The 26031-nt window shown below is 38.3% G+C and overlaps 1 protein-coding gene and 1 non-coding gene across 6 annotated transcripts in view; one reads left to right on the plus strand and one right to left on the minus strand.

The window, feature by feature from the left end:
* LOC125769640 (hemicentin-2-like) overlaps window positions 1-26031 on the minus strand; it is a 218616-nt gene that overhangs the window by 101106 nt on the left and 91479 nt on the right. For all 5 annotated transcript variants that reach the window (XM_049438446.1, XM_049438444.1, XM_049438445.1 and 2 more), the window contains 2 exons: window positions 10940-11054; window positions 9233-10454 (listed from right to left, as the gene is read on the minus strand). In XM_049438446.1, the coding sequence (XP_049294403.1) occupies window positions 9233-9290 (58 nt within the window). In that variant the 5' untranslated portion in view covers window positions 9291-10454; window positions 10940-11054. The remainder of the gene's footprint in view (window positions 1-9232; window positions 10455-10939; window positions 11055-26031) is intronic.
* Window positions 24204-24276, plus strand: Trnak-cuu (transfer RNA lysine (anticodon CUU)). Its single transcript has one exon. It is a non-coding gene; the product is annotated as a tRNA-Lys (tRNA).

The following is a 26031-nucleotide window of genomic DNA, read 5'->3' on the forward strand; positions in this document are numbered from 1 at the left end:
AACATCAGCTTTTACCATGACTTGTGCTTCAGCGACACAAAAACCATGAGCTAGAAATTTATAGCCCAATATAAAGTTTGCATATTTGCAGTTTGTTTTAATGAAGGACATAAAAATATTTATTGACCACTGGTACTACTACTACTACTATTACGGCTGCTGTTGGTGATGCTACTGTTACCCAAAAACCACACAGTAGTTGATGAAACTTCGAAGCACTTCATAAAACGGAACGGACCCCGGGAACCGTTTCCGGACATTCGGCGACATCACCCACTGGCAGTCGTACCGGATCGATAAACCAGTTGATGGTTGACCAATGTGCCGGTGCATTCGGATATGCGCTTCAGGCACCGCCCGCCTTGCGTAGATCCATAAATTAAGAAAAAAGCACGTTGATTCCCCTCAAACCCAATTGCATTGAGCAACAATCCAAAAGCATGTTTTCAAAGCATCCCGTCATCGGAACACTGGCCACTGATGGTGTGCATACCGCACTACTACTGGTTCATAGTTAATTACGCCTTTTTTTTTTTGTTTTATTCTACGAACATCAAACCGGGATTGTCCTTAGCAATGGGTGTACAGTTTTCGCACTCACACACACACACTGGGTAAGGATCGGGTCGGCTGTCCGTGCTGTCATTAGCTGCGCTTGTGTGGAATTTATAATCTGCAAAATTTACGACCTTCAACAGCAAAACCCCAAATGCAAACCACAGCGGACCAGCTGGCCCCAAACGTACCTATCCTCGGGGTTTTTTTTCGGTGTGATAGAAGCGGTGCGTAAGAAGCGACACGAACTCCACACCACCATTTACGGGGATGCGTACCGGTGCTTCGATGTTTCGGACAAACAAAAATACGATGCACAATGATCCATTAAAATGTCTCCAAACTGCGACACCCCCGTGTGTGTGTGTGCTTGTCCCTTTGGCCATGCTTTCCCACCAGTACTACTGACCGGGTTTAGTGCTGCGTGTTGTCAGTGTGGTTCGCGTTACCCACCGCCAGATGGCACTCGAATGGTCGTTGAATGGTCGTTCATGTTCCCATTCACGTACCTGCGGTACCATCTCTTCGCAATCTCTTTTCTGTGTCATTATTGAACATTTGTTTGCACAAAACCCCATGTCCAACCAGAAATGGAACGCCATGAACACAATATGATACCGAACGCTTCACATGAATGGTAAGCGGTACTTATAACCGTTTGCCAGTCTGCAGTGTGCAACACAAAACCGGACCCAAGCTTTGCTGCATAGCAATATCCTCCAATGTGCTTTCTTTCTGTCACTTCTGGCACAGATAAAACGGTTGGGGCTCTAGGTTTTTGCGACAAGAGATTTATACGCTAGGTTAGGTAAGGGAGTGCCACACGTTTATACCTTGTGTACTAGGGCCGGCGTCGTGTGACGTCCTGCGGCATGTAGAATGAGATGCTATGCTCGTTCCTTAAGATGTCCTACGTTAGGCGAATAACCAGCTTAAGGTTCTTCGTCTTTTCCACTCCAGTGCTAATTTATTGTTCCAATGTTCAATGAGTTGAAAAAAAAAGCAAGAGTTGGCCCAACTCTTTCCGATAAGTCCTATGTTGTATAGAACCATGTCTTTAGGGTTAGGCCATTGCACCGTTACTCTTTTCAATTTCTGCCTTCTAAGGAAATCTGCATAGCATCATACTGTTGGGGTTGTACTTTGGGAATAAAATAAATTAGTTGAACAAGATAAAACAAAGCGGCTGTCACACGCGGTGGTACATCAGTTCAATGCAACCAGTAATCAAGTTTCTCTCGGTGCTTTTGGGTGAAATTTCAAAAAAAAAATTTTGGAAACTGTAGAAAGATCAATATAGCCATAATCAAATTTCTCACCGAAATGCAGGGCAGAATATATTTCAGCAGAAAAGCGCCATGTACGACCTTTCCCTGGAAAAGCGGAAAAACGCTTTTCACAACCATTTCCGTCGTACCAGCACCACCACCGAAAAACAACGCACAATACGCGTAATAAATTGGGCATAAACCGAAAAACCCATATCGCCCAGAGACTCATTAACTGACCCACAGCGCCCTAAATGGCATCAATTAATTTCCCTCCGAATGCCAATCATTCATCGGTGCTCGTTGAAATGGCCATAAATCCTGGGTAGCCAAAGTTCGGAGAGCTAAATGCACAATCACCATCGGGAAACGTTTATGAGCGACTACAAAAATAAGCATTAATATAGCCAATGCGCCACCATTTGATTCCTACCGTTCCCCGACACGGCAGCGGTGCGGTTTTAATCGATGCATCCCGTACACGAACCGTGCACAGTGACTGCACAATCAATCGATGCCACTCACGATCGGGGTCGGGGGGGAAAAAAATGATTTCATTTCCGCTAAAACACACAAACGGTACCGGAGAAAAGGGCGCCGGGATGGACATAATTGTGGTGACTTTGCTCTTTTAGCATTGTTTATTATCGATCGAATGGCCAAACGTTTGATACAGATTTGTTTGTTTGTTTGCTTGCGTTTGTGACGGAGTGCCAGCGGAAGACAGCAAAACAGACGTAAATAACTGTCAGGAGGACAGTTCGTGTAGGCATTTCAGCTCACTCGAAATGTCCTTTTCGAATGGCCACCGAAGATGACCGCCATGTTGAATTTGATGAGAGGATTATTCATCGCTTATGTGACCAACTTTTACTGCCCGACTATCAAATCCCCATTCGTCCGTCTGTAATCGATGGATTTGGAGCGTACCATTAAGGTACGTCGATTGCATATTTACGCGTAAAATTGGTTACAAAACACAGTAAATGTAAATATAAAAAACTGATTCGCTGCGTATAATAAATTTGTCGCCGCAGTGATAAGTTTTAACTTATCAAGGCGTCGTTACAAATACAGAGATAAAAACGCACACATAACCTTCAGCTGAACTCATTGGTAGAATTGCAAATAAAAAATGGCCGCAACCTTCTCCGATTACAAATCTCAAGCACTCATTACGAATGCAAATGAGCTTTAGTAGTGCTTTCCCTTCTTCTAGGGGAATGGGCCAAAATCAAAAACCTCATTTGATAGTCTGCCAAAAGTTTGCTGCTGAAAGTCTCCTACCGAGAGGCAACGCCTTGGTCACCGAGCATAAAAAAAAAAAAACATCGTACCGGAAAAGGAGCTCCACATTTTGCAAACATTATTGGACCACTTGCGCTGTAAGGATTCGCGGCAAATATTTGATGCGCATTTTGCCGTATCACGATCGCGAATGGTTTTGTGATAAAGAGTGCCAAATTGCTATTGATGGCAGTAAAAAAAAAAATCGCCCCAACTACCACTGCGAATGTGTACGATTGCCCAATGCTGATCGGTAATCCATGCACCAGGAAACGTTCGAAGTCTCATTACGCACGCACGAGAGGGTCGATCGTTGTCCATCAAATGTAATCAATATATTTACGATCCAAACCGAATAGGCCGATTGCCGGGCAACCACAGTGATCATAAGCAAGGGCTAGTGCATCATCTAGGGGGACGTGTGCTTGGGACGTAGCTGCGTCAGGCCAATGATGGCGATAACTGTGAGCGAACTTTTGCGCCATAAATACGGTGTTTATGACGATGGCAGTTTTATATCGTCTCGTGTAATGACCAATTCACTTGACCTTTTGTGCCGCTGGCGTCAAAGTACTGTTGGGATCAAACAGATTCCTGGAGGAAAAAAAAGAAAAGAAACCAACAAGAGACGATGCTACCCCAAGCCCAGCTGTCCGGCACGTGTGGTAACGGACGAAAATTGAAAATTCCAATGATGCACCGTCAGGCTGGGATTGGATTCGGTACGGAAGAAGTTTAGTATCTATCTCACGTGTCGTCAGCATAACAACGAACCATAAAAGATGTGTTTGTGTGTGTGTGTTTGTGTGTGGAAAAGAGGAAAAAATAAGCATTCCTATCAAGCTGCTCCCCCGAGTGAAACAGTGAAACGGAAGTAGTTGAAGACGCTGGAAGTTGGGAGTGTCATTATTTTGTTGTTACGATCAAAACTTTTTATCTGCGTAGCGTTTCAGGAAACGGATTTGCAGCTCATATAGAACCATCGTAAAGACGTACAAAAAGCTTAGCTCCAAATGGTTTAACGACAATGGTTGCCATTCAAAGTGGTACAGGAAAACATTATTAAAAATATTGTTTTAACCACTATTTCGCATTCAGTAGATCACGCAAAATAAATTTATAGAAAAAATGACCAAAGTAACAGAATAATTTTAGTGCTAAAATTAAGGCTGACTATTAAATAAATACAAATAAACCCATTTATTTATCTTTTTTTTTTCATTAAAATTTTAAATATTAGTACTAACATGAAAATGTGAACTAAACTAAACACATGTTGAAATTGGTTTAAAAAAATATCATAAGATTGGCGTTTATAATACATTGCACGAAAACATTTTTAAATCAGCAACATTTCCGTTTTCTTCCTCAAGAGGTTTCGGCCTACCATTTCTGGATTTTCTTAGCTTTTCTGGCTAAGATAATAATATAGATATACTTAAGAGATATGTGGTTTTATAGGACGATATCTCTGGAAATGGTGCGATTTTTCAATGCTGTCCAAACCTTGGTTTAACTATATTACAGTACGTCTCCATAGTAGAAATGGAAACTCTAACAAATGAGGAGACATTGAATTCGGAATGCATTATATACATACTTTTCTTTTGTATAAATACAACGAATAAAAGATTACTATACACTCTTCTTGTTTAATTCATTTCATGATTGTAAAATTTATACGGTGGGTTCAAACGTATGAATTCTTGGACAGCTATGATTTACCTATCCAATATTTTGGTGTTTATATCGAGCACGTGGTACTTTAATATTAGGTTATGCAAAATGAAGTAATGAGTAATAACTACGTAGCACCATTAATAAAGCTTAAAAAAATAGAAGACCAAATTACCAATTATTCAAACGTAATTTTTCGTGTAAAGGACATTCTGCAGTTAGCCGTCGACAGAGGAACATCCTATAGTACTGTGCTGTTTACAACCATGAGACGGGTTTATTTGAAAACGGATTAAATGTACGGATGAACTTTTTGTGTTGTGGTTAAAAAATCCATTTACTGGAACTTTAAATGAGATTCAAGTAACGTTCCTCATAGATACCCAAGTGTAAAGTTGGAAAAGTATTAACTTCCATATAATTCTCTAGTACTTTAAACATTTCTCAAAATTTATAGATCTACTTTCTACAAACAAACAAAAAACACCAACAGTTCACACAATAAAACACTAACAAATATAAACAAAATCCCATAAATAATCAAGTTTCACAGCAGTATGAACAAAAGCCATCCGGAGCATACCAACTGTGAGCCGCACATTGTCCCATTCCGTGATGTTCCGTATCGGCAGTTAGTTAGCAAAACTTCGAGTAAGAAATCCATTAGCTTTGCGCGTCCAATCGAACGTATCAATTCCGCCCCGGGGAAGAAAAAACGCAATGGACCGATCGCACTGTCGCAGTCACGGAGTACCGAACTACCGCTGCCCAGTGAAGCAGATCGGATGTGGACAGTGTAGCAACTTTTCAATTTTATCACCAGTACTCCCCGGTAGTTTTCAAGGACCCCACATGGGTGTGTACATGTGTGCGTATGTGTATATAATTGAGCTTCGAAATGTGCTAGTATCATGAAGCAAAACGAAACGAAACAACGATAAAGTACTTAAAAATACGCTAGTTTCCTGTCTTCGGATGCCATGTTAGCGATGGGTAGCGGTTCAAGTTCTTGTAATCGCAGAAAAGAGAAGAAAGAAAGAACCCGCTTCCTTGCAATGCACCATTTGGAGAATGGTATTGATTTCGAATTTCCCGTAGTAAGCATTTTTCTTACCGATTAGCTTTCCACTCGGGCAAGCTCGTAGGTCGCGTAGGAAGCAATGCATTGCCGTTACGACATGAGCCTTTCGTCGAATTGCTTTTGGGAAGCAGCTCGAGATCCTTCGGTACTCACATCCCAGCACTGCTTGGGAAGCGAATGGAAAACTATTTCCGTTTCTTGCCCGTTGCTTTTGGGAAAAGATTTTCCCTCTTTTGTTTTCCCGCTACGGCGAAGAAACAAAGACAGCCACAGCCCATGCTTTAGCAAGTGCTGTTGAAAAGAAACGAAACATTTGGCAGCGTGATGCACATTTGCAGCAAAAGTGCAACGAAAAATCACTTGCCAGCTCCATTTCAACTGTGCACGGGTCACCCCCATTCACCCGCTGGTTGGAAGATTTATAGAATAGCGCCAAGAATGGGCACACGAGAGCGTTTCTTTCAAAGAGAGGTAAAATCGTTATGGGAACAAGAAACACGGCGCTATCTAAAGAAGGAAGAAAAATGGCAAAATGGAGACTTTTCTTTTGCTTGGGCGATTGCTTGTTTCACTGTCAACGGACACGATGTATGTGCCAGATGTAAAGGTCTCTATGTGGAGGCTGCTTAAGGAAAACCATGACACATACACACACACACACGAGGCGAATGAACAACTTTAATCGCTTGAATGCTTCTGCATCTCTCGAGAGCGATACTTTTCTTTCCAGATCTTGAAACACTCTAACTCCTACACAGAACCGGAATGTGTATATTGTTACGGTGCTGCGGAACGTCGGAAAAACACATTGGAGTGAAGCGGAAATGCTGTTTTTTTTTGTTCGAAAACGGAATCGATATGCTGGTGTGGTGCATCGGGCACAGTATGCAGGTGATGAAAATAAATGGATGCTCTGCTCAGGGAACATTGCAGTGCTTTTAGCTTTCTAACCTTTTGTCTATCAGCTGAGTTGGTACGGAAAGTGGCTCATGAGAGAGAGAGAGAGAAAAAAAACGAGTTAATCTTGAAAGCCATGCGGTGGACGAAAAACTATTTCGAATGCAGGTGAGAAAGCTTTTCATTATTCAGCATCACATAAATGGCCCACTTTGAAGGCTAGTGTGATTGACTGTGGTATTGAAACAGATGGTGTTTTCTTATTTAAGAAACTACTTAAAGCTTCCAATGGCTGACAGTTTGGTTTCGTAACAGTTCCGATCAACTTTTTCCTTTTTTAAAAATAAGTTGATGAGAAGTAATGAAATAGGAGTGGAAATATTTTTCATATTGCCTATACTTAGCACCACTGTGACAAAAGTGTGCAATCAACATCGAATGCGACTAAGAATAAAAATTCCCATTGGAAAAGGGAAGCTTAAATAATACATCATTTATAAGGATTATCACTCAATCAAGCACAAGAAGGTCAAGAAGCGAAGATTGTCACATTTATCAAAAGCAATGAATTTTCCATTCCTTATCCATGAATTTCTAATTAAGCCCATTGAATCAGCATCACCATTGTGGGTTTCCAAATTTAGATTGCTTTCCTGAATAGCGTGAACCACCGGGCAGCGTTATTTTTGGCACATGGGAAAAAAAAGGCAAAACCAAAATGTACATGCACATAAAAATCCACTCTCCGGTAGTGCTTCCGTATTCGCGTATCGCTTTCCATTCGTTTGGAAAATCGGCCAATTAAAGCATTAATCAATTTTCATTTCATTTGTTTTTTTTCTTGTTTTCTCTCGCTTGCAGAGCATTCGTACTTTTGTACGTAGTTTTGTGTCCAAAATTTGAAACCAAAGCGAAGTGAAAAGAAAAAAACTTAAAACATTTTCTCCGAACATCCAACGTGGAAAATGGCAACATAATACGTTCGGAGAAAACTAGGTCAGAGTGTTGGGAATGTGGTGGATTCGTTTGTGGTTTAATAAAGCAACGAAGGTTTTTATGACGCATTTTTTGTGTTTTTATTTAACATTTCTGTATACGGTATGCAATTATTATGACAAGAAAACAAAAAAAAGGAGATTATGCTTTAATTAAAGGTTCTGCAACATTAATAAGAATGTTTGGATTATAACGGTCACAGAAAGGCATGTGAAAAGGCGTTATCTTAAATTTAATCAAATATTGTCATTGTTGAGATGATTATAAAAATAATTTAAGGTTGTTAACGATTTTACTGTTCAGCAACTTTCCGATGTACTCTAATGTATAATACACATACCAAATATTGGTTTGAATCGGTAACACTGGTATTTTCTTTTCCGTCTTTTAATGTAAACAAATAAATTTTCTAAGAATTTTTGTAAATGTTTCCCTGCAGAGAAACCCGTTAAAAGTGGAACATATTACGAGCAGAGAAGGAAGTTGATTCTATAAGTATCCTCCTCAAAGGAATTTGTGCATCTTGAGCCCTATTTGGATATTCAATTAAAGTTAAGTTTTATTTCCTTTAGTTAAAATTAAATTTTTATATAAATGTTACAATAGCGTTCTTTTTCCGTTTTTTTTGATAAAATACATATGGATTTTAATTCATAATACCCATGGACTGTTAAACGAATGTATGAGTATCGTGAATTATTTTGTACTGTTGGGATTTTCTGAATATATTTTTGAATATATAGTACGCAATTAAAAAAAAAACAAAAGGAGTTTATTGAAATTGTTCAATTATTCTCAAAAAATCAGTAGCTTTATATTTAAGTTCCTGCATGTTACAGTAATGCTTTACATCAGTAGTCATTATTAATTAATCCTTACGTATGCATAGTATACATTTAATGTTTTCACAATGGAATGTTTTGTGTTTTTTCTTTATCTTAAACTGATTGACTTCGAAATGATTCGTTATTTAAAAAATTATTTAAAAAATTGTTTGAAATTAATAAAGTTTTCTATAAATTTCTGATAAATGTATAATCAAACTAACGCTTCATTTATTTATTTCTTTAGAACATAATACCCCAACAAATAAAGGAAGTAATTTGCAGCATGTGTACCGTGTCTATGCTCCAAGTGCATTTCCAATATTTTATGAAAAAACACTTGAAAAAACGAAACAATTTCGTTGCATACGAAATAAATTTCTTTGCAAACTAAATGTTGGGCTAGATGGTTAGTCTTTTTTCTGCTTGTTTTGAAGATAGTTTATTACTTTCTGCTGAAACTAAGCAATAAATACCACGACCCTAGGTGACACCATTGGAAAATCCATTTTTCGTTCCACGCAACTTTTCCTTCCCATCCCACCCAACGCCAGGAACAATTCTTTCACACCCCAAAGAAAAATGTCTTCCTTCTTCGGTTTTTGGTACCCAGCAAAATCCCGTAAATCATGTGGCAAGCAACTTACCTAGCACGTACGCCAGCAGTATCCAGATGTCCAACGTAAGCCGCTTGTGACACTTCATGGTGATTGGGTTGTTATGCTTTGGTGGCCGCAAACAACGACTTGTGCTATTTTGACTCCTTCTTTTTTTTGGGCTGTTGTTTCGTTCTACCACTTTCCTTTTTGCACACACATACACATGTGCGCTTCACAGTAGTAAGAAATCACTTCACAAAACGATTTTCTTCCACCACTTTTACTCCACTTCCGGATGCGATATTTTTTTATTTTTTGTTTGGTTACCTTTTCACCAAACCACAGAACAAAACTGCACTCGGAGCGAAGTGCACCGGGATGCAATTTATATTTTCAATGCAAAACCTTCGCTCAACTGCTGAAGAAACACGAAACTTCTATTTGCCACACATACGACCACACACTCGCACACATACGACGCGAGCGCGGTCTCAAACGCTTGAGGGAGTTTTCACTTGTTTTATTCCAACGGTTGCCGCTTTGCTGTTTTCCACAAGTACCACCTCCAGCAGTAGCGCTCGTACTTTTCCCCAACTCCACCAAATAGTGGCCACTTCCACTTCCAGTTACGTATGTGTTTGAGTGAATCGTTATGTATACCACCAACTGCCCACTTGGTCCTGACCACAATGAAACGACGGCGTACCAGCCAGGAAGCGAACCGATTTCCTTTCCTTTCCTTCGACCGGCCCGAGGTTAATGCCCTTTTTGGCAAGACCTACCGTGTGCGGGGTACGGTGACAGATGGAGGCAACCGGGCGGACATTCCGCCCCGGGGCCACTTTCCAGCTATGGCTCCAGTATCACAGCTGGAGAAAATTCTCACATTTTTCAATCTCATCCCGACCGCGTTTGGTCGCGTTCCGGTTTTTCCTCGCTTTAGATTTTTATTCCTTTCGGCAAAGGCGTTTTTCTGGCGCCTTTTCAAATAAAGCGTCTTCTTCCAGTGTGCTTTTCCGCTCTTTTTTTGTCGAAATCACACACAGACACAAACACACAAACACAGTTTTCTACACTATTTTTGTTTTCTTATGAAAAGCCCTCGCTTACATTTGCACCTTATGTGGATTGGGAAGCAAGTTATGCGCTGGTTTTGGTAAGTCGCAGTCGTGTTATTCCTTTTATTTCCTTTGCATTCATTTCACTACTTCCAAAATGCCACTTTTCATCGTCAGCTGGCTGTCGGTTTTTTCTTTTTGCACAACACACCCTGCAAGAGAAGAAGAAAACGAATGACAAATAACAAAAAAAAAGATCATTCCATTTATCGCAAGCAATCGGGTTTTAAACGACTACATCTAGTAACCCATGACGAAAGCTTTTTTATAGCAGCCGATCTGTTTTCCTCTCGCTCTTTCTCTTTCTCTCACGTTTGCTACGATTATTTGTTCAGCCGGAAGTGGAAGTGATGGTTTTGTTTTCAATTTTTGTTTTGCCCCGTTTTTACACTAAAGCGACCAGAATAATAGAAAAATCGCTTTCCTTTGACCGGGTGTGTCGCCGGGTTTTCATCATTCTGCGGTTTGTGCGCGCGCCATGCGTCACACTTCCGGCTCGTGTACCACGTGGCGAAAAAAAAAAATGCTTTCAGACACAGAAGTAAGACAACAAACTGGTTTGCAGCAAATTGCAAATCACATTTATCTAAATCACTTTTTTGCAGCCTGAAATTCCGCACGGAAAACATGCATTTACCATCCGGAAGTGTGGTTTCTTCGGTAGGATGAATTTCTTCGGTGCGGTTGATACGGGCGCTAGTGGCGTTTAGAAGCGAATTTCCTTCACCTTCGCACTGGCGACGCGGAGCAATCTGTGAATGAAACAGGAGGAAAATTTATCGAATCAGACGTATGCAAAAATGCGTTCCGTGGGTAAATAAAACAAAAATCACAAACTTATGGAAAGCAGTCGTCACTCAAGTGACACAGCGGAAGTGGTACAGTGGAAAATAAAAAAAGAAATGGAATAAACATACAATTTTCATCTATTATAAAACAAAGTCCTTGTGTCACTGTGGTTAAGCATGGTTTGCCTTTGGCGCTTCACTTTTGTAATAAATTTGAATAGAATGGAAACGACTTCCTCCTGCCATCGTGAAGATTTTTTTTTACAACATGGAACACTGTAGCCATTTTATTATGTTTTTTTCGTTTTTTTAAACATTCTTTCTCTCGTCATGATATGTCCTGTTCAATGAATTGCAGAATGTTCACTTAAGCGATCGCTTTTTTTCCTTCTTCTTCTATCTATTACGATATTGTGTTGCTCTGTGAGTGTGCGGTTGATGTGTCTATCTACCGGTAAGCAATTGTATCTCCGACAGGTCGAAAAGCTCTTACTTGACATTCAAGAATGTTCAAGATGGATGAAATGGAGCTGGAAAATCTTATTTGTGTGTTTGCTTTTTTTGTTGTTGTTCTGGTGCCGTTTTGTTTTGCTTCTTCGCTGGTCTTTTATTTCAAGCGCTCGTCAGAATTGATGTTGGAATTTTTGAGTGAAATAATCGTTAAAAACTTCCCACTTGCCAATGAACAGCTAAGCGCCCGTGATGCCCTTGGCAACGACACACAATCGCATACACGCTCGGTTCCTCTGAAAATGATTTCCGGGTTTGGTGAATGTTCTTTTTTATTTTTCATTTACCAGCTTCGGCATGGGAAAATCATCGCTTTCGCAATTGAAAACCGACAAACTGTTGAACTCGCGCCATCGATGCGGTGCTCCACGAGTGGGGACACTTTTCAATTTCATTATGGACCGAAAACGACACGAACCGTTCCGTTGGAGGTGGTAAAGAAAAATGGAAAATTTATTGTAATTTAATACACCCTCACCAGGAATGATTGCGGCACGAAAATATGGTGGAACAGTGCTGAAAAAATAGTGTGTGGTGAACGGTGGGCAAATATTTTTTGTTTGCAATGCTCGTAGGAATTTAAAGAAATTAATGGTCCTTACAGAATTTTTCTTATTTCATTTGGAATGGAATGTGTTCGGAGCATTTTTATACCGGAATACATGATATTGCTGTACGAAACATTTCATTTTATTTGACGGTGCTTTTCAGCTCTTTGGGATGCATATTTCAGAGCAAAGTATTGAATTTAAATTATTAAAATAAAAATGTTTTGCAAATGTTTTGTGGGCACGTTAAACGTGCATTGTGAATTGTGTTTGAAGCTTTTTTTTTGGTGCCGCATTCCTTACTTTTAAAAAACATGTCAATTCTGCACATTGCTTCACAATACTGTTAGGATGCTTTAAAAAACTTTGTACATGAAAATAAAAGTTAAACAAATATTTATATGTTTTTATTAGTTAAGCTCTAATTGTTATTGACAATTAAATTTGATAAATTTTCGTGTAAATAATATTTTTTTGTTATTCCCGGGGGTTTTATTCCTGCTACGTGGTAAAACAAGTCTTGGTACTGCCTGGACAGAGCAAAAAAAAAACAAAAAACATTTTCTTAATCTTCTTCTTGACGACCTCTAAAGTCATGACGGGAATTTCTGATTTCTTCTTCTTGGCTTAACGACCTCTCAGGTCATGCCAGCCTTTTATGATTTACTATATTTATTTATAGCTGCTAGCCAGACAATCAGTCCTAGCTACGGACCGTCGGGTCTGGATGAGATTTGATTTAAGTGGAAAAAAATTTAAAGGAACAAAAAAATAAGTCGCTTGAATTGGTATAAACCATGGCCGTATCATAAAACTACAATTAAAACACACCCCTAAATTATCCATCATTTGTAAGTTTGTGTCAGATCTGCTGGTGCATGTATTGGTGTATGTATTGCATGTATTTAGGAAAAGCGACGTTTGTCTTACACAACATGACTAGTACCAGGCAGGAAATTCATTGTTGAAGTTAGTCTAACTTTGTGATCAAAATCAGAATAGAGAGACCACCAAGAAGAAACAGTAAAAATAAAAATGATGATTGCAATGTTTTATTTTGAAACAATATGTCAATATTTTTTATTGTTATACAACTTTTACCACTTATACATCATTGTTGCTGATTTAATTGATGTTTAAAAAAAAGTAATTTAGATGAACTATTAAAAAACTGTAATATTATGGAAACGAAACTTCAAGACACACTCATTTCATGCCTTATGCATTTTTCAAAATTTCATCTTTCAAGATAAACTCCATCTAACATACTCTAAATCTTGTACATTTCTAGTTTGCTTCATTAATATAGATTGACCAATGTTATTGAACTATCCATTCGTTTTATCGGGTAAACTAGCTGCTGCCGTAACAGCTGGGTTGAAACTTTCGCTTGTTTGCATTATTCAGCGTTCTCTCGATCCATTCTCCGGATGTGACGGAAGCGTCCTGAACGATCTACTGTGCCAGCGTGTCCGGCGCAGAAAATAAGGTCACATACATACAGAAAAAAAGGGTTATAAAAGATTTGGCTTTGGTCACGGACAAAAAGGAAGAGCAAAAATTCATGGTGGGTGTTCGGAAAGGGCGAAAAATGACACACGTGCCGGAAGATGAGACTGACCCGTCGGTTCGTCTTGTGCTTCGTTTCATTTTTAATGGAAACGTTTCCGTAAGTTCAATTTTAAACCTGTCTGTTTTGTCTGCCCATTACACGTCTGTTTGTAGGTCGAAGAACCATGTTCGGCTCGACCGACTGCATGCTGAATGAACTATCGATCGGAAAAGCTGTCGAGTCTGTTGGAACGACAAGAGAATATATTCTTTATTGTGACCTAGAAATAACACTTTTGACATCCAAAGACAGCATAGTACAAATGCATAACTTTGAAGGCACATATGTGTTTAGCAAATCTTGTTATAAATGTGTTACAACGCACAATGGCACACGCGATTTCGTCTTGAGCATCGTATCACAGAAAAACGTATCGAAAAAGAATTCAAAAATTTATTTAAATTTAACTTCTTTACTAAATGCAATCACAAACAAATTTAGTTTAAATAAATCAACGCAGAGCTTGCAGAAAATATTGATTTTTCTGATAATATTGTACTGAAAGCGTGTTTTTTTTATTAGACCATCTTTAATTCTTTTTTATTAAAAGAAGCATGACGACGGACAGAAATTGTAAAGAGAGAATGCATTGAAAAAAAAACGAACAGGCATAATGCAAACAATATCGTTATACGCCACCATCGTCCCTACAGGACATCCATTAAACATTAGATTTCACTATGTACACGCGTCATCCTTCGGGTTTCTACAAGCCAAGATCCTTTTTCTGCTCGTTTCAATTTCCTTGCCGGAAAAAAATATCACTACCTTGAAGGTTATGTGTGGTTTGGCCGGAAACGTTGAAGACGTTACATTGAATGCAATAGCGATGCAATTGCAGATGGTATTTTCCTGTGCTCAGCAATGTCATCTGGAAGGAACGATTGGGAGCATAAAGGGTAGCAACGAAATCTGTGTTCTTGGTACCATGTTCTAGCTTGTCTGTGCTGGGAACATAATGTTGTCTTACAACCGGGACCGAAATATTTTTTTAATTTTCGTCTTCCAGGCCGTATGTCTTAACTACGAAAGAAATTAAATTCTTCGCAAAAATAATAATAAAAAAAACTTCAAACATTTTAATAACGCGTTCAGACAAAAAAAATATTTTCTCTTTTCCCTTTTTGTTCTTTCAGGTTTAATGTTCGACTGGGAACTAGTAGATGAAATGTGCACCAGAAAACTTCATATTTTATTTGTCGCAAAACGAATTGCATTTAAAGCTGAAATTTAAGGAATGTTCCGTTTCGTTGAGCAATAAAGTTGTTTTGCAACGATATAAAAACAGACAAACATTATGGAAACACATTATGATTTGCCAAACTATTTGTTTGCATGGTCAATTGTTAATTTAAACATTTTTCCAATGTTTACAAGAACTACAGAAACCAAAGGGACATCGTTAGATTCCGTCGATTTCAATGACTTGTCTAGTTTCTATTGTTGATTAGAAAGCATTTACCATATGAAGGATTATTCTGATTCGGGAAATATAAAAAGCGATTCCTTCCGTATGATCTAAGGGATGACATAGTGAAGGGCGAGGACACAAAACTATAAGGGAAGCGAGCAGTAACAAATCATAAACTAGAAAGAAGCATAATGATGATAACGAATGATATTTGAGCTTTAGAGAGAAGAATCTTCAAACAGAACAATCCAACAGCTGCATATTCTAAAATAATTATATCTTTCTTGATATCTAAAGATAGCACAATATCTCAAGATAGAAGATGCACGAAGACACAAGAGAATAATAAATCATGAAAGTAGTTATAATGAACTAGGCTTTTTGAACGCTTTGTCAAATTGATCCATAACACAAAGGTCGTAACAAAATAATACATAAGTAAAGAGCTTAAGATCCTATAATTCAAAAATCCTATAAAACAAAAATAAAACTGTATTACATTTTAAAAATTATATTGTTTTCCTGGAATCCAACATCAATTCTGAACATGAATACAAATATCAATTATGGAAATGATATGCTGCGGTGGAATGAATAATACTCATGGCAAGATAATCATTCAAGGTTTGCAGTTTGCGTCTTCTAATGGAAAAGCTCAAGCTGTTAACAAGTACAACTGAGAACACAAGCACACAAAAGAGTAAAATCGATAATTCATGAAAGCATTATTGTGCAATATTGAAAAGGTAAGTTTCCCTGGAAAATTGCATACCTTTTCCATCCATAAAGGAGTTATGAAATTGACTAAAATTTCAAAATCCATACATCCATAAAATATTTATGATATGAAATAAAATACCTGAAATAAATACAACTGGCAAATTTAAAAAAATCCGAAGCTAATTCTTGAAACTTCATCAGAGGTAAGTTTTATCGCAAGGTTGTGTTTGATTGCTTACCAACGAAGCTTACACCACGCCATTTTAATATGTTTCATTGAATTTCCTCTTAAATCCTGCCGGATATATTTTAAGTTTCTGTAAGCTATTTGATTTAAAAGAGATTAAAGAGATGGTTATGCATACATATAACCATAATAACATAAAGTGGAACAGTGAAGCAGCATGCTTTACCTTTCCGTACAAGGAAGCAATGGCACTGACTCTGCTTACACGCAATTTTACATCACAACGCTCACACCGGACGAAGTTGTTGTGCACATCCTGTTCTGGCACTACTGCCTGCCCATGCGGTCCTGTGGTTGCTACCGATTACATCGTAGCTTTTATTGCATTTTGCAAAATTGAACAATTTCACACATAACATGCTCGATAAACATTTCGGTCTCCCTAATGGCTATCGAGATGCGGTTTGATGCAAACAAGCCCCGGCCAGCATTGCACCCGACCATGGAACAAAGAAGCTAAGCTTCGTTAGCCCTTCCATCTCGAAGCATCATCGAATACACAAACCCGTCCCCCTCCCTTTTCCTCCATGAAGCTTCAACCACAGAAGGATGAACCTATAAATTATCCTTTAGCTTCGTTCCGTTTGGAAAACCCGATCGAGATCGAGTTCACCTCCCGGTGGCACTTCAAAAGTTTATTTATGTGACTGGGCACACAGAGGCACACGGGCCAGTTTCGCTTGGCGGTGGTGTTTTATAGAAATTTTGCTCCAGTTTTTGTATTTACTTGCCATCGAAACCTGCTCATCCTTTCTTTCCTCGTGCGGGCAGAAAAGCCACCTGGGTTTGTCGGTTGATCGAATATGCTCTGCCCGGCTGAAAATGGTTTGTTTCGTGCGGAATTTATTCCACCTTTACCGTTAGCGGCTAACATCGATGCATACTTTTGCCACTGCTCCAAACCAGCACCCTGACACTGGGTGCCCCTTACGCATGCAAGTCCATTCAATTCTTCACCCAGACCAGACCAAATCGATCAGCCCGATGGAATGTTATAAATTAAATTTTGAGCATGTCAAGACGAAACCGACATGACGTGGTAAGGTTCTTTCCTTTCTTGTGTTAGGGTTAGAAGAAGATACGAAGAAACAGTCGGGAGGATTACTGAGGATTTCATCATAAAACCAGGGACATCCTTGTCTGAGCTTAAGCTGCTCCGCAAGATGAAACTAGAATATGCTGAAATCGACCGACCTTCTGACATTTTAGCCTCAATTAAAGGAATAAAGGTTCCTTTGAAGATTCTGATTATCATTCGATCCGTGTAAAATAATTCATTTGAGTCCGAGATGCAGTATCGTGTTCTTTTCGCTCATTAAAAATCATCTGAACTAATCTATTTGATTAAATTTTCAATGAAAATAAATTAAACACAAAGTATACTCATCAAATGTTATAAATTAAAATATCTTTATTAACATTCCTTTCCCCATTCCGAGTGCGCAGAGGTGTTCACAAAAGTCATTAAAATATGAAATATATTTCTGTATGATAAATAATCCACCACAGGTTTAATCATATCGATGTAAAAGAATGGAGCGCTCATAACAGTATTCGCACATTTTCGCATCAAAAAAAAACCTCACCCTCTATAAGAAGGCAAAAAATACACTTCTCTCCATTCCCTTCATTCTTCCATGGGATTCTCTCCGGTGGCCAATCAGGAGAGTAAATATTTGCAGGTCCATTTTGAACGCGGTTGAAAGAAATGGGGTGAACATAAATTTTCTCCTATCAAATTTTACAGGACCAATGAAAATTTATTGCCACTGACTGATTGGGGCGAGAAAGCGAGAAGCGAGCAGCGAACTTGACCTGCTTTGGCACGCACACCCCCATTTCAGTGGCCCTCATACCTTCGCAGTGGTACGTATAGTACGTCGGGTGCAGTTTGTTCAAGCCAGACCGAAAGTAAACACACACCAAAAACCCGGCCGAACCGGGTTGCCTCAAAGGGATCGTTTTGTTCGTGCTGCAGGAGTGAAGCTTCCCAATAGTCGTAAGTGGACGGGTAGATCAGATCGTTGGCATGTGAGAATATGTGGAGAGCAGAGTTCTTGCTAGAAAAGGGCCGACCAATAGTTTGTCAAGGGTTGCTGGAAATGCTGATCGATTAATCTTCGTTTGATTTTGATACGGGCGTGTTAAATCAACAGAAACAATTCTGCAAAAGACTGCCCGTCTCGTTTTGTGAGAAAGGTCGCTCTTTGCATGAGACGGTATAAATCATAATATTACACTCTCTGCAATGGTTACTTTCATAACCAAACAAACGGTTGCATAGCTTTGGATGGTTTTAACGGGAATCTTCAAATAAGATTTACGTTTTATGTTTCCTCTAAACAGTTGAAATTGATGAATAAGATCATGTAAGTCTTTTTGAAAATTCTAAAATAAAATTTGTGTAAATTTTACAAAGTAATATTACTTGGTTTAATTTTTAACTTTTTTTAATTTTGTAGCGTAGTACTGCAGAAAATGTAGTACTTTAGTAATTGTCTTCTTTTTGGCTTAACGACCACTAATGGCATGCCGTTTATTTCTAGTTTACTATCCGGCTATGTGCTAAAAAATAGTCTAGTAAGTCAGAAATGGTCGCCGTGACTTTTTTTTTCACGTATCCGAATAATCCGTCGTTTTTACAAGGACACGGTCCGGATGGGATTTTATACTCGGGCCTGTCGGGTAGAACGGGCGCCGTTTATCAAATACACCACCGGTCCACCCCAATAATGAAGAATAACTAAATCATTGAAACCAAGACATGAGTAGGAAAATTTGTTTGGTTTTTTAAACTATGTCAAACATAAAAGAAAATTTTCATCGCCCCAAACGTAAGCCTAAACTTGCCCATACTTTTATTTGAACTAACCTCATACCTTCGCATTTCTCCAATACCTCTTCACGCAACACACTTAGTTCGTAGTTTTACGGTTGATTTAAAGTTTTTCATCCCCTCGTCTAAAGCCACCATTCTTGGGCCATACTTTGCCAAACAAAGAAATGTGCCTCGAATGTCAGCAAAAAAGTTAGCAGGCAAAATGTGTACCAGCTGGACCGTACAGATCCGACTTGTGGGTTCCCCCTTGACGGTATAGAGCTCCCTCGGCGTGGATGAGGGGGAATGGCTGTGGGAAAGTTTTGCATAATTAGTTCAGCCGATCCATCCTGACGTTTATTCTCGAAGTGCTTAAAGCACCGTAGGAGAACATGGAAGGTGTTAGAAAGATTTTTTTTTACGACGACTATAGAATCACTTTTTTCTTCGGTCTAATGAAGAATACATCAGAATCAGCAGATCAGAATCATGCTCATTAACTCATGTACGTTCTTTCGGTTGAAAGCTTGTCGAAAGCGTATGTGAATGAATGTGTGTGTGTGTGGGTATTAGTAATCTAATCTGCAAAGGTACAAAAAAATCAAACAAAACTTTCAAATTTTAACACTCATTCATCCTGTCCTGTCAACTCGACACTAAATCGCACTAAAAAAAAACTAAGTGCTCTTAATTACTGCACGATAATGGAATGTGCGCTAAAACTTTGATGATCTGAGAAACTTTGATGAATATTGGTACTGTGGTAGCCGAGAAAGCTTTCGGGAAAGTTATAAAGAAAAACAAAAAAAAAACATTCGTATTGTGCATCATTAACTTTTTAATATGAAAATTTTTGATACACGCATCCGTTAAAAGTTATGTGATATGTCATAATATTTACTCATTTACATTTACTTTACTCACATTTTCATACATTAATTGGTTTTAAACTATACGTCTGCAACTGACTATAAAATTTACTTTTTCATTTAAACCATAATATTTAATTTTTAGCTGCGCCGGACCAATACAAAAATTGAAAAAGAAAATGTAACGACATGAACAGAAAACAAATTAATTTATTTTTTTTCACGAATGAATTTTAACGTAAAATTTTTTAAATTAATAATTTTTGAAATATCAATCGATTAATTTGATGTACTATTTATTTATAATTAATGATTACCGCTTCGACCGTATTGTCAGCTGAAGTATTACAATTATCACAAGGCATTTCCTCCTTGCCCTTGAATTATCCCGGGCATACTCGATTAAAAATTTGATGTACTAATTCACTTATAAATATTGATAACATTACATTATACAATGAATAAATAGAAAATTGTTGAAAAGTCAGCTTGATCTTTATTGATTAGTTGGCTTGCACTGTGTATTATTGTAGAGCCAGCAAACAATTTACTTTATCTACGTTTACCGACAATGTTTATAGCCGAAGAAATTAAATTCCAATTTGCGTACAGTTTAACGCTCTACTTTTGGTTATAATTTTACTTAAAGTACCGCTTGTAATTTATTCCAATAAATTTGCCTAATCTGTTCAAATCTTCATCTTCCTCCGTTGCAATACCCTACGACACCCGCAATTTCATCTGATACGGCAGTCCCAAAATGGACGGTCATAGCGTGTACTTCCGTTCAGTAAACCACTTTCGTTCGGTCACTTTCCACTTGGAAGGTTCATTCATCCTGTCCTGTCAACTCGACAAAACCCGACCGGATATTTATCTTCAATCATGATCCGGTGGAATTAATTATCTTCCGCTTGACAAATTCATATCGACATGATTTTTTTTTCGGAGGGACTGTTATCGACATCACTCGCGCTGTTTGTTCTCTGCGTCCCGGAAGTCGTCACCTCATGCCGCTGATTGACGTCCTGTTGGTGCAGCAAAATTTTCACAAAACTGATAGAACCGTTCAACCCATTTACAAATCACCGCAGGACATTTGCTACCGAGCATCATAAACTGGGCGCTATTCGCCTAGTGTTTCAAGGAGCACTGAGCTGCCCGGACCTTCCAAGGAGTATAAATATAAGCAACCGTTTAAAACAGGCCCCAAGGAGGAACAGCACGCAATTTAATCGGGAAAACTTCCTCTTCCAAAAACGGGTATAGTACCTCGCGTTCAGCTCAGGATCTTCTCTAGAGGAGTAATTTTTGAAACAAACGAAAGCAAAAACAGGACACTGTACTCCAAAGGCGAAGAAAGAACGAGAAAAAAACATGGATTCGGATCGATCATGATGCTACTGATAATGATGTTGATGGAAATGGGCACCAACCTGGGGCAACTACAGCTTCCGGGGAAAACTGGAAAAATGCTTCCGAAAACTCAACCCCATCTTCCATTCAAAGAAGAGCCTTGAAGAAATGGACCTTCAATCTGGATGGGTTTTTGGTAGAGAATTATGGTCGAAAAAGTTTTCCATTTTTTCTTCCTTCCGAGTCATCGTATGGAAGAGGGGTTTGTTGGGGTATCAAAGGGATAGAAAGCAATCTAAGGACGAGAGGTTAAACAAAAACAGACACACACACACAACGGGATGGAAATGAAAAATCATAAACATTTTGAACAAGAGCGAACAATCTGTGTATTGGAAAGGAAATGTTTCTCTGAAGAACGACCCTTCAGGGTATCTTTTTTGGAGAAGGAATTGAACCAGTGGATGAAGTATAAACATGACATCCCGGGGCGAGAGACACGATAACTTAGGAACAAATTAAATTGAACAACTTTGAGTGGTTTCTTTTAGTTTTTGTTTTTTATTGATAGGCAAGAATCAAGATAAATAAAATTACCATATCGTAAATACGAAAGACAAACAAATGGAGAGTATTTATTGATGTGTTTGTTTATCGGTTCACACAAATTAGTATCAGTTGCTTTGTCTGCCGAGATACCAGCCCGGGGCGATAAAAAATGAAACAAAGCGTTTTAGAAATTAGCAAGGCGTTTTCAGTTAATTTTTTTTTTAAATTATTGTTTATATGTTGAGTTGGCGATGTCTTACGCATATGATTTTTGTTATCATTATATACAGGGTGTATCACTTTTTGATGTCTGATTTTTTTCTAAAATAACATCACGTGAAACATTGCCAAGTTTTGTTTTGTTTTACAAACGTCAGCGCAGTTTAGTGCTCATTTATTGTTGATCAACATTACAACTTTCTGCAACAAGGTGTAGGTGTAATAAAAGTCTGTTTAACAAAAAAAACTCTTTTACGTTTACCAAATGTGTGTTCAAAACGTAAAATCGTGTCTAAAACACACCTTTCCCGTATACTTTTATTAATACCCGTGGAACAGTTCCCTTGGAATACACCATGGTATAGTCAGAGTATGAATTCACTAGTATTTGTAAGGGGGCGCTAACAAAACTAATTTCGACATCGTACCCAGTAGTTTGCCATGGCTTCTATGTCTATGCCAACCTGGCGGATGTCTTTTTTAAATGATAAAAGATTGTTTTTTTCTTGCATTAACTAAAAATAATTATTATACAAATGTTTTTTGAAAGGAAAATAAAAGTAGTACTCTATACATATAACACTCTACGTAAACCTAAGAGGTGGATTGTGTGAAAGTGCTTTGTCTTTTCATAAATAAAATATTCTGAAGTAACACCAGCTATAAGTTATGTACTAAACTGCTATCAATTTTAGAATTTAAAATTGATATAAATTCCCTACGCCCCAAAACCCAATCGTTTGCATTGAGTTAACTGTCTAACCTGACCAGACTTTTAGTACTATCGTGCCATCAATCATGGTAAACACACAACAAAAGGGTTAATTTTGACTGGTAAAACGCAATTCAAAAATTCGTTTCGATAACTGCAGTTCATTTTCTTCACACCTTTTTCTGCTATTGACAAGATGAAAAAATTTTACCCCCAACCCAGTGACAGTAACATAGACGTATACTGTATTTTAGCAGTTGCTCTTGCACTAACTTGGGAGAAGCTAAGCAAAAATATCGACCGAAATGCAAAATTTCAAGGACTAATCATCAATAGAAAAGAAAAGTTTTCCCGTGCGTTTTTCCTTGGTTGGAAAACATTCCATGGTGTGAATGTTTGTTGTTTATTTTGACATCGGTTCTTGTTGGCTTCTACTGACAGATTTTGAATGAAAGCAGAACACAAAAAAGCGTGTTTTTCTTTCACAAGCGAACAAGCGAGAAAATTCATTTCGGATTTTTTTGCTTTTTGACAGACGGACAGAAGGATTGTTGCTAGGACATGGATTTCTTGTTGAGAGGAGATTCGTGAATTTTTTCCGTACTTCACAAACTTGTGTTACCGCAGGCAAACAATTGAAGCATAGATTGAATATTTCGACGAAATGATGACTAGTAGCAGATGCACAATTAACAAGTTCATTTGAAGAGTTGTTAGCCAAACGAAATTCAACTACCATGCCAAGCATACTGTAGAATGATTCAATTTAATCTGTCAACATAAAAGACAAATTTAAATTTATTTATTTTTATTTATAAGAGATTGATAGCGGCAAAACAAAATTAAATTACAATATGTTTTTATAACAGAAGCACATTTCCGATGCACCAGACGAAGCATGTTCTATGCTTATTAAAAAAATAATAATTAAAATAAAATTACTACCGGCTTCTATTAATTTCAAATTATACAAAATAGGGGCGGCCCGGTGGTGCATGTGAAACACGGCGCCCGCCCACACGGCCGGACCGGGTTCAAATCCCATCCGGACCGTCCCCCCGTAGCATGGACTGACTGTCCTGCTACGTGGTAAAATAAGTCTTGATACGGCCAGGCCGTTCGAACCGAGCAAAAAAAAAAAAAAAATTATACAAAATAAAAAAAGGACCGTGACTCTCCCCTCAAAGTTACTACCCATGTATTTCCATTATACAAGCAAAAATAAGCAAACTGGCTTTTTGTTTGTTTGATAATACATGTATAAAGTTTTTGCTCTTCGGTTACATTGTGATCCTTTTTTTTAATCTTCCCTGTTATTTCTCTAAAATATTTCTACTTTTTATCGATGAATAAAAAATAATGTAACAGTGCATCACTTTTAAACCCCGCTTTGTACACCTAGAAGATCGCATATAAAAATATGCTATGTGACGAGAAAATAAGGCTTGCTAGATATATAAATCCTAATATACAACTAATACTGTTTTTACACATTTGATTTATATCTTTGGTATTGTTTGTCAATCCACAACATTGTCAACTGCCCGGCTAGCTCAGTCGATAGAGCATGAGATTCTTAATCTCAGGGTCATGGGTTCGAGCCCCACGTTGGGCGAATAAATCTTTTTAAATTTCTTTATAAAAAGTAATATTCGTATTACGTAAAATTACACTCGTGAAATAATAAAGCAGTTAAGGCTTTAAGTAATAAATTGAACGAAAAATAGTATCGCATCGTCGATACTTTTATTTTGTACAGTAATGAGTCTGAAAATGAAGTTTATCATTTGATGCCATTATAGGTTAAGATATATTCCTTGATACTGTACAGTACTTTCAACAGAAACTCACACTACCAACGCGATATTTCAACTATCACCAAAAACAAAAAGCGTTCCACCAACATCTGCCTACAGACGGATCAAACTCCAACGGAGCGTGTGGCATTCATCACCATTCATTTGCTTTCCACCGGAACGTACGCCACCGGAATCACCATTGCCACTGGAATCACCCATTCGCTTCGGGAGAGCTAGATGAATAGATTGCTTTTGATGGCTGCTACTCACTCACACAACGGCAAAGTACAAGCTCAAAACGCGTGGATTATGGATACGAAGAAAAGCTTAAAAACTTCGAAAAGTGTTACGGGAAGAAAAGCTAACGCTGCGTAAAAATCAACAACACGGCACACAATGGTGCGGTCATGTTGCGATGTGCAAGAAACAAAGTAAACTCGTACCGTGGAAAATGGTTGAAAGAGAGGTCGAAAGCCTCTTGGAAAACGAGGCCATGAAGGCAAGGACCTATCGGCACTATCAAAGCACGCAGCATCCGGCGTGATGAGGGAACGTGTTTAAGCCGGTATTCCTTGACGAAGGGAAAGCCATTACAAACTCTTCCCCCATTTTGACACACCTGAAGACTAGATTGGAAGATGGGGTCCAGTTTTTCTTTCTTACGTTGTGCTTTGTTAGGAATGTAGCTCCATAAATCACTTTGTTGTTTTTTTTTCGTTTCTGTGTGAAAGACCTTAGAAAGGTTCTTCAGGGTTGTTTGCAATATTCTTCAGTCATTCTTCAGGTTTTGCGCGTGTCATATTTTCATCAGTCACGTGAGTCATCCTCACCTGTCCTGGTTGCACTTTCTTATCTAGCTTTCTTCGATGACGAACATGATCATGATGGAGTTCCAAAACCGCCTTCCGCAAAACCGTTATTGACTAGTTTGAGTAGAGGGTTTACGAGCGAACGCAGGAGCCATAACATGTAAAGATCATTAATAAGCTGACGCGCCTTATACAACTCTCCAGACTGCTCGTACGCGCCATGATGAAAGTGATGATGATGAGTTGTCGCGTATACGTTACATTCTTCAACCGTCAGCTTCATACGGACGGAAGCTGGAGAGGTGAGTTTGACATGCGGCGGAAGCAGAAATTTGTCACTCATTGAACAATGCCTACGAGCATCACTACCAACGAGAAACAGTGAGCAGAAGAATGACTTTGTCAAATCATGCGATGTGCCTTGTCAGGCAGTAAACTTTTTTTTTATTATAATTTTAGAAGTAATGAAGAAAAGTCAAATCGTAAAATTCAACCAAAATGTGAGGACATTGGATGTTGTCCAAAAGAATTTCTACTGTAGATAAAAGCGAATAAACAATAATTCCAAGGGATTCTTGAAATACTTATCACAAAACTTATATAGATCCTTTTTTCATTATCTGAATAAAAATAAAATTAAAAAAATAATTTTAATCAAAAAAACAAAAATGAACCGCGAATACATGCACAATCGAATCTATTTAGCATTCTATTATTGGTAAACTACACACTTCTCTTATCAGATGCACATATAGATCGAAT

This window comes from Anopheles funestus, chromosome 3RL (genome assembly GCF_943734845.2).
Source record: "Anopheles funestus chromosome 3RL, idAnoFuneDA-416_04, whole genome shotgun sequence".
Classification (NCBI taxonomy): Eukaryota; Metazoa; Arthropoda; class Insecta; order Diptera; family Culicidae; genus Anopheles; species Anopheles funestus.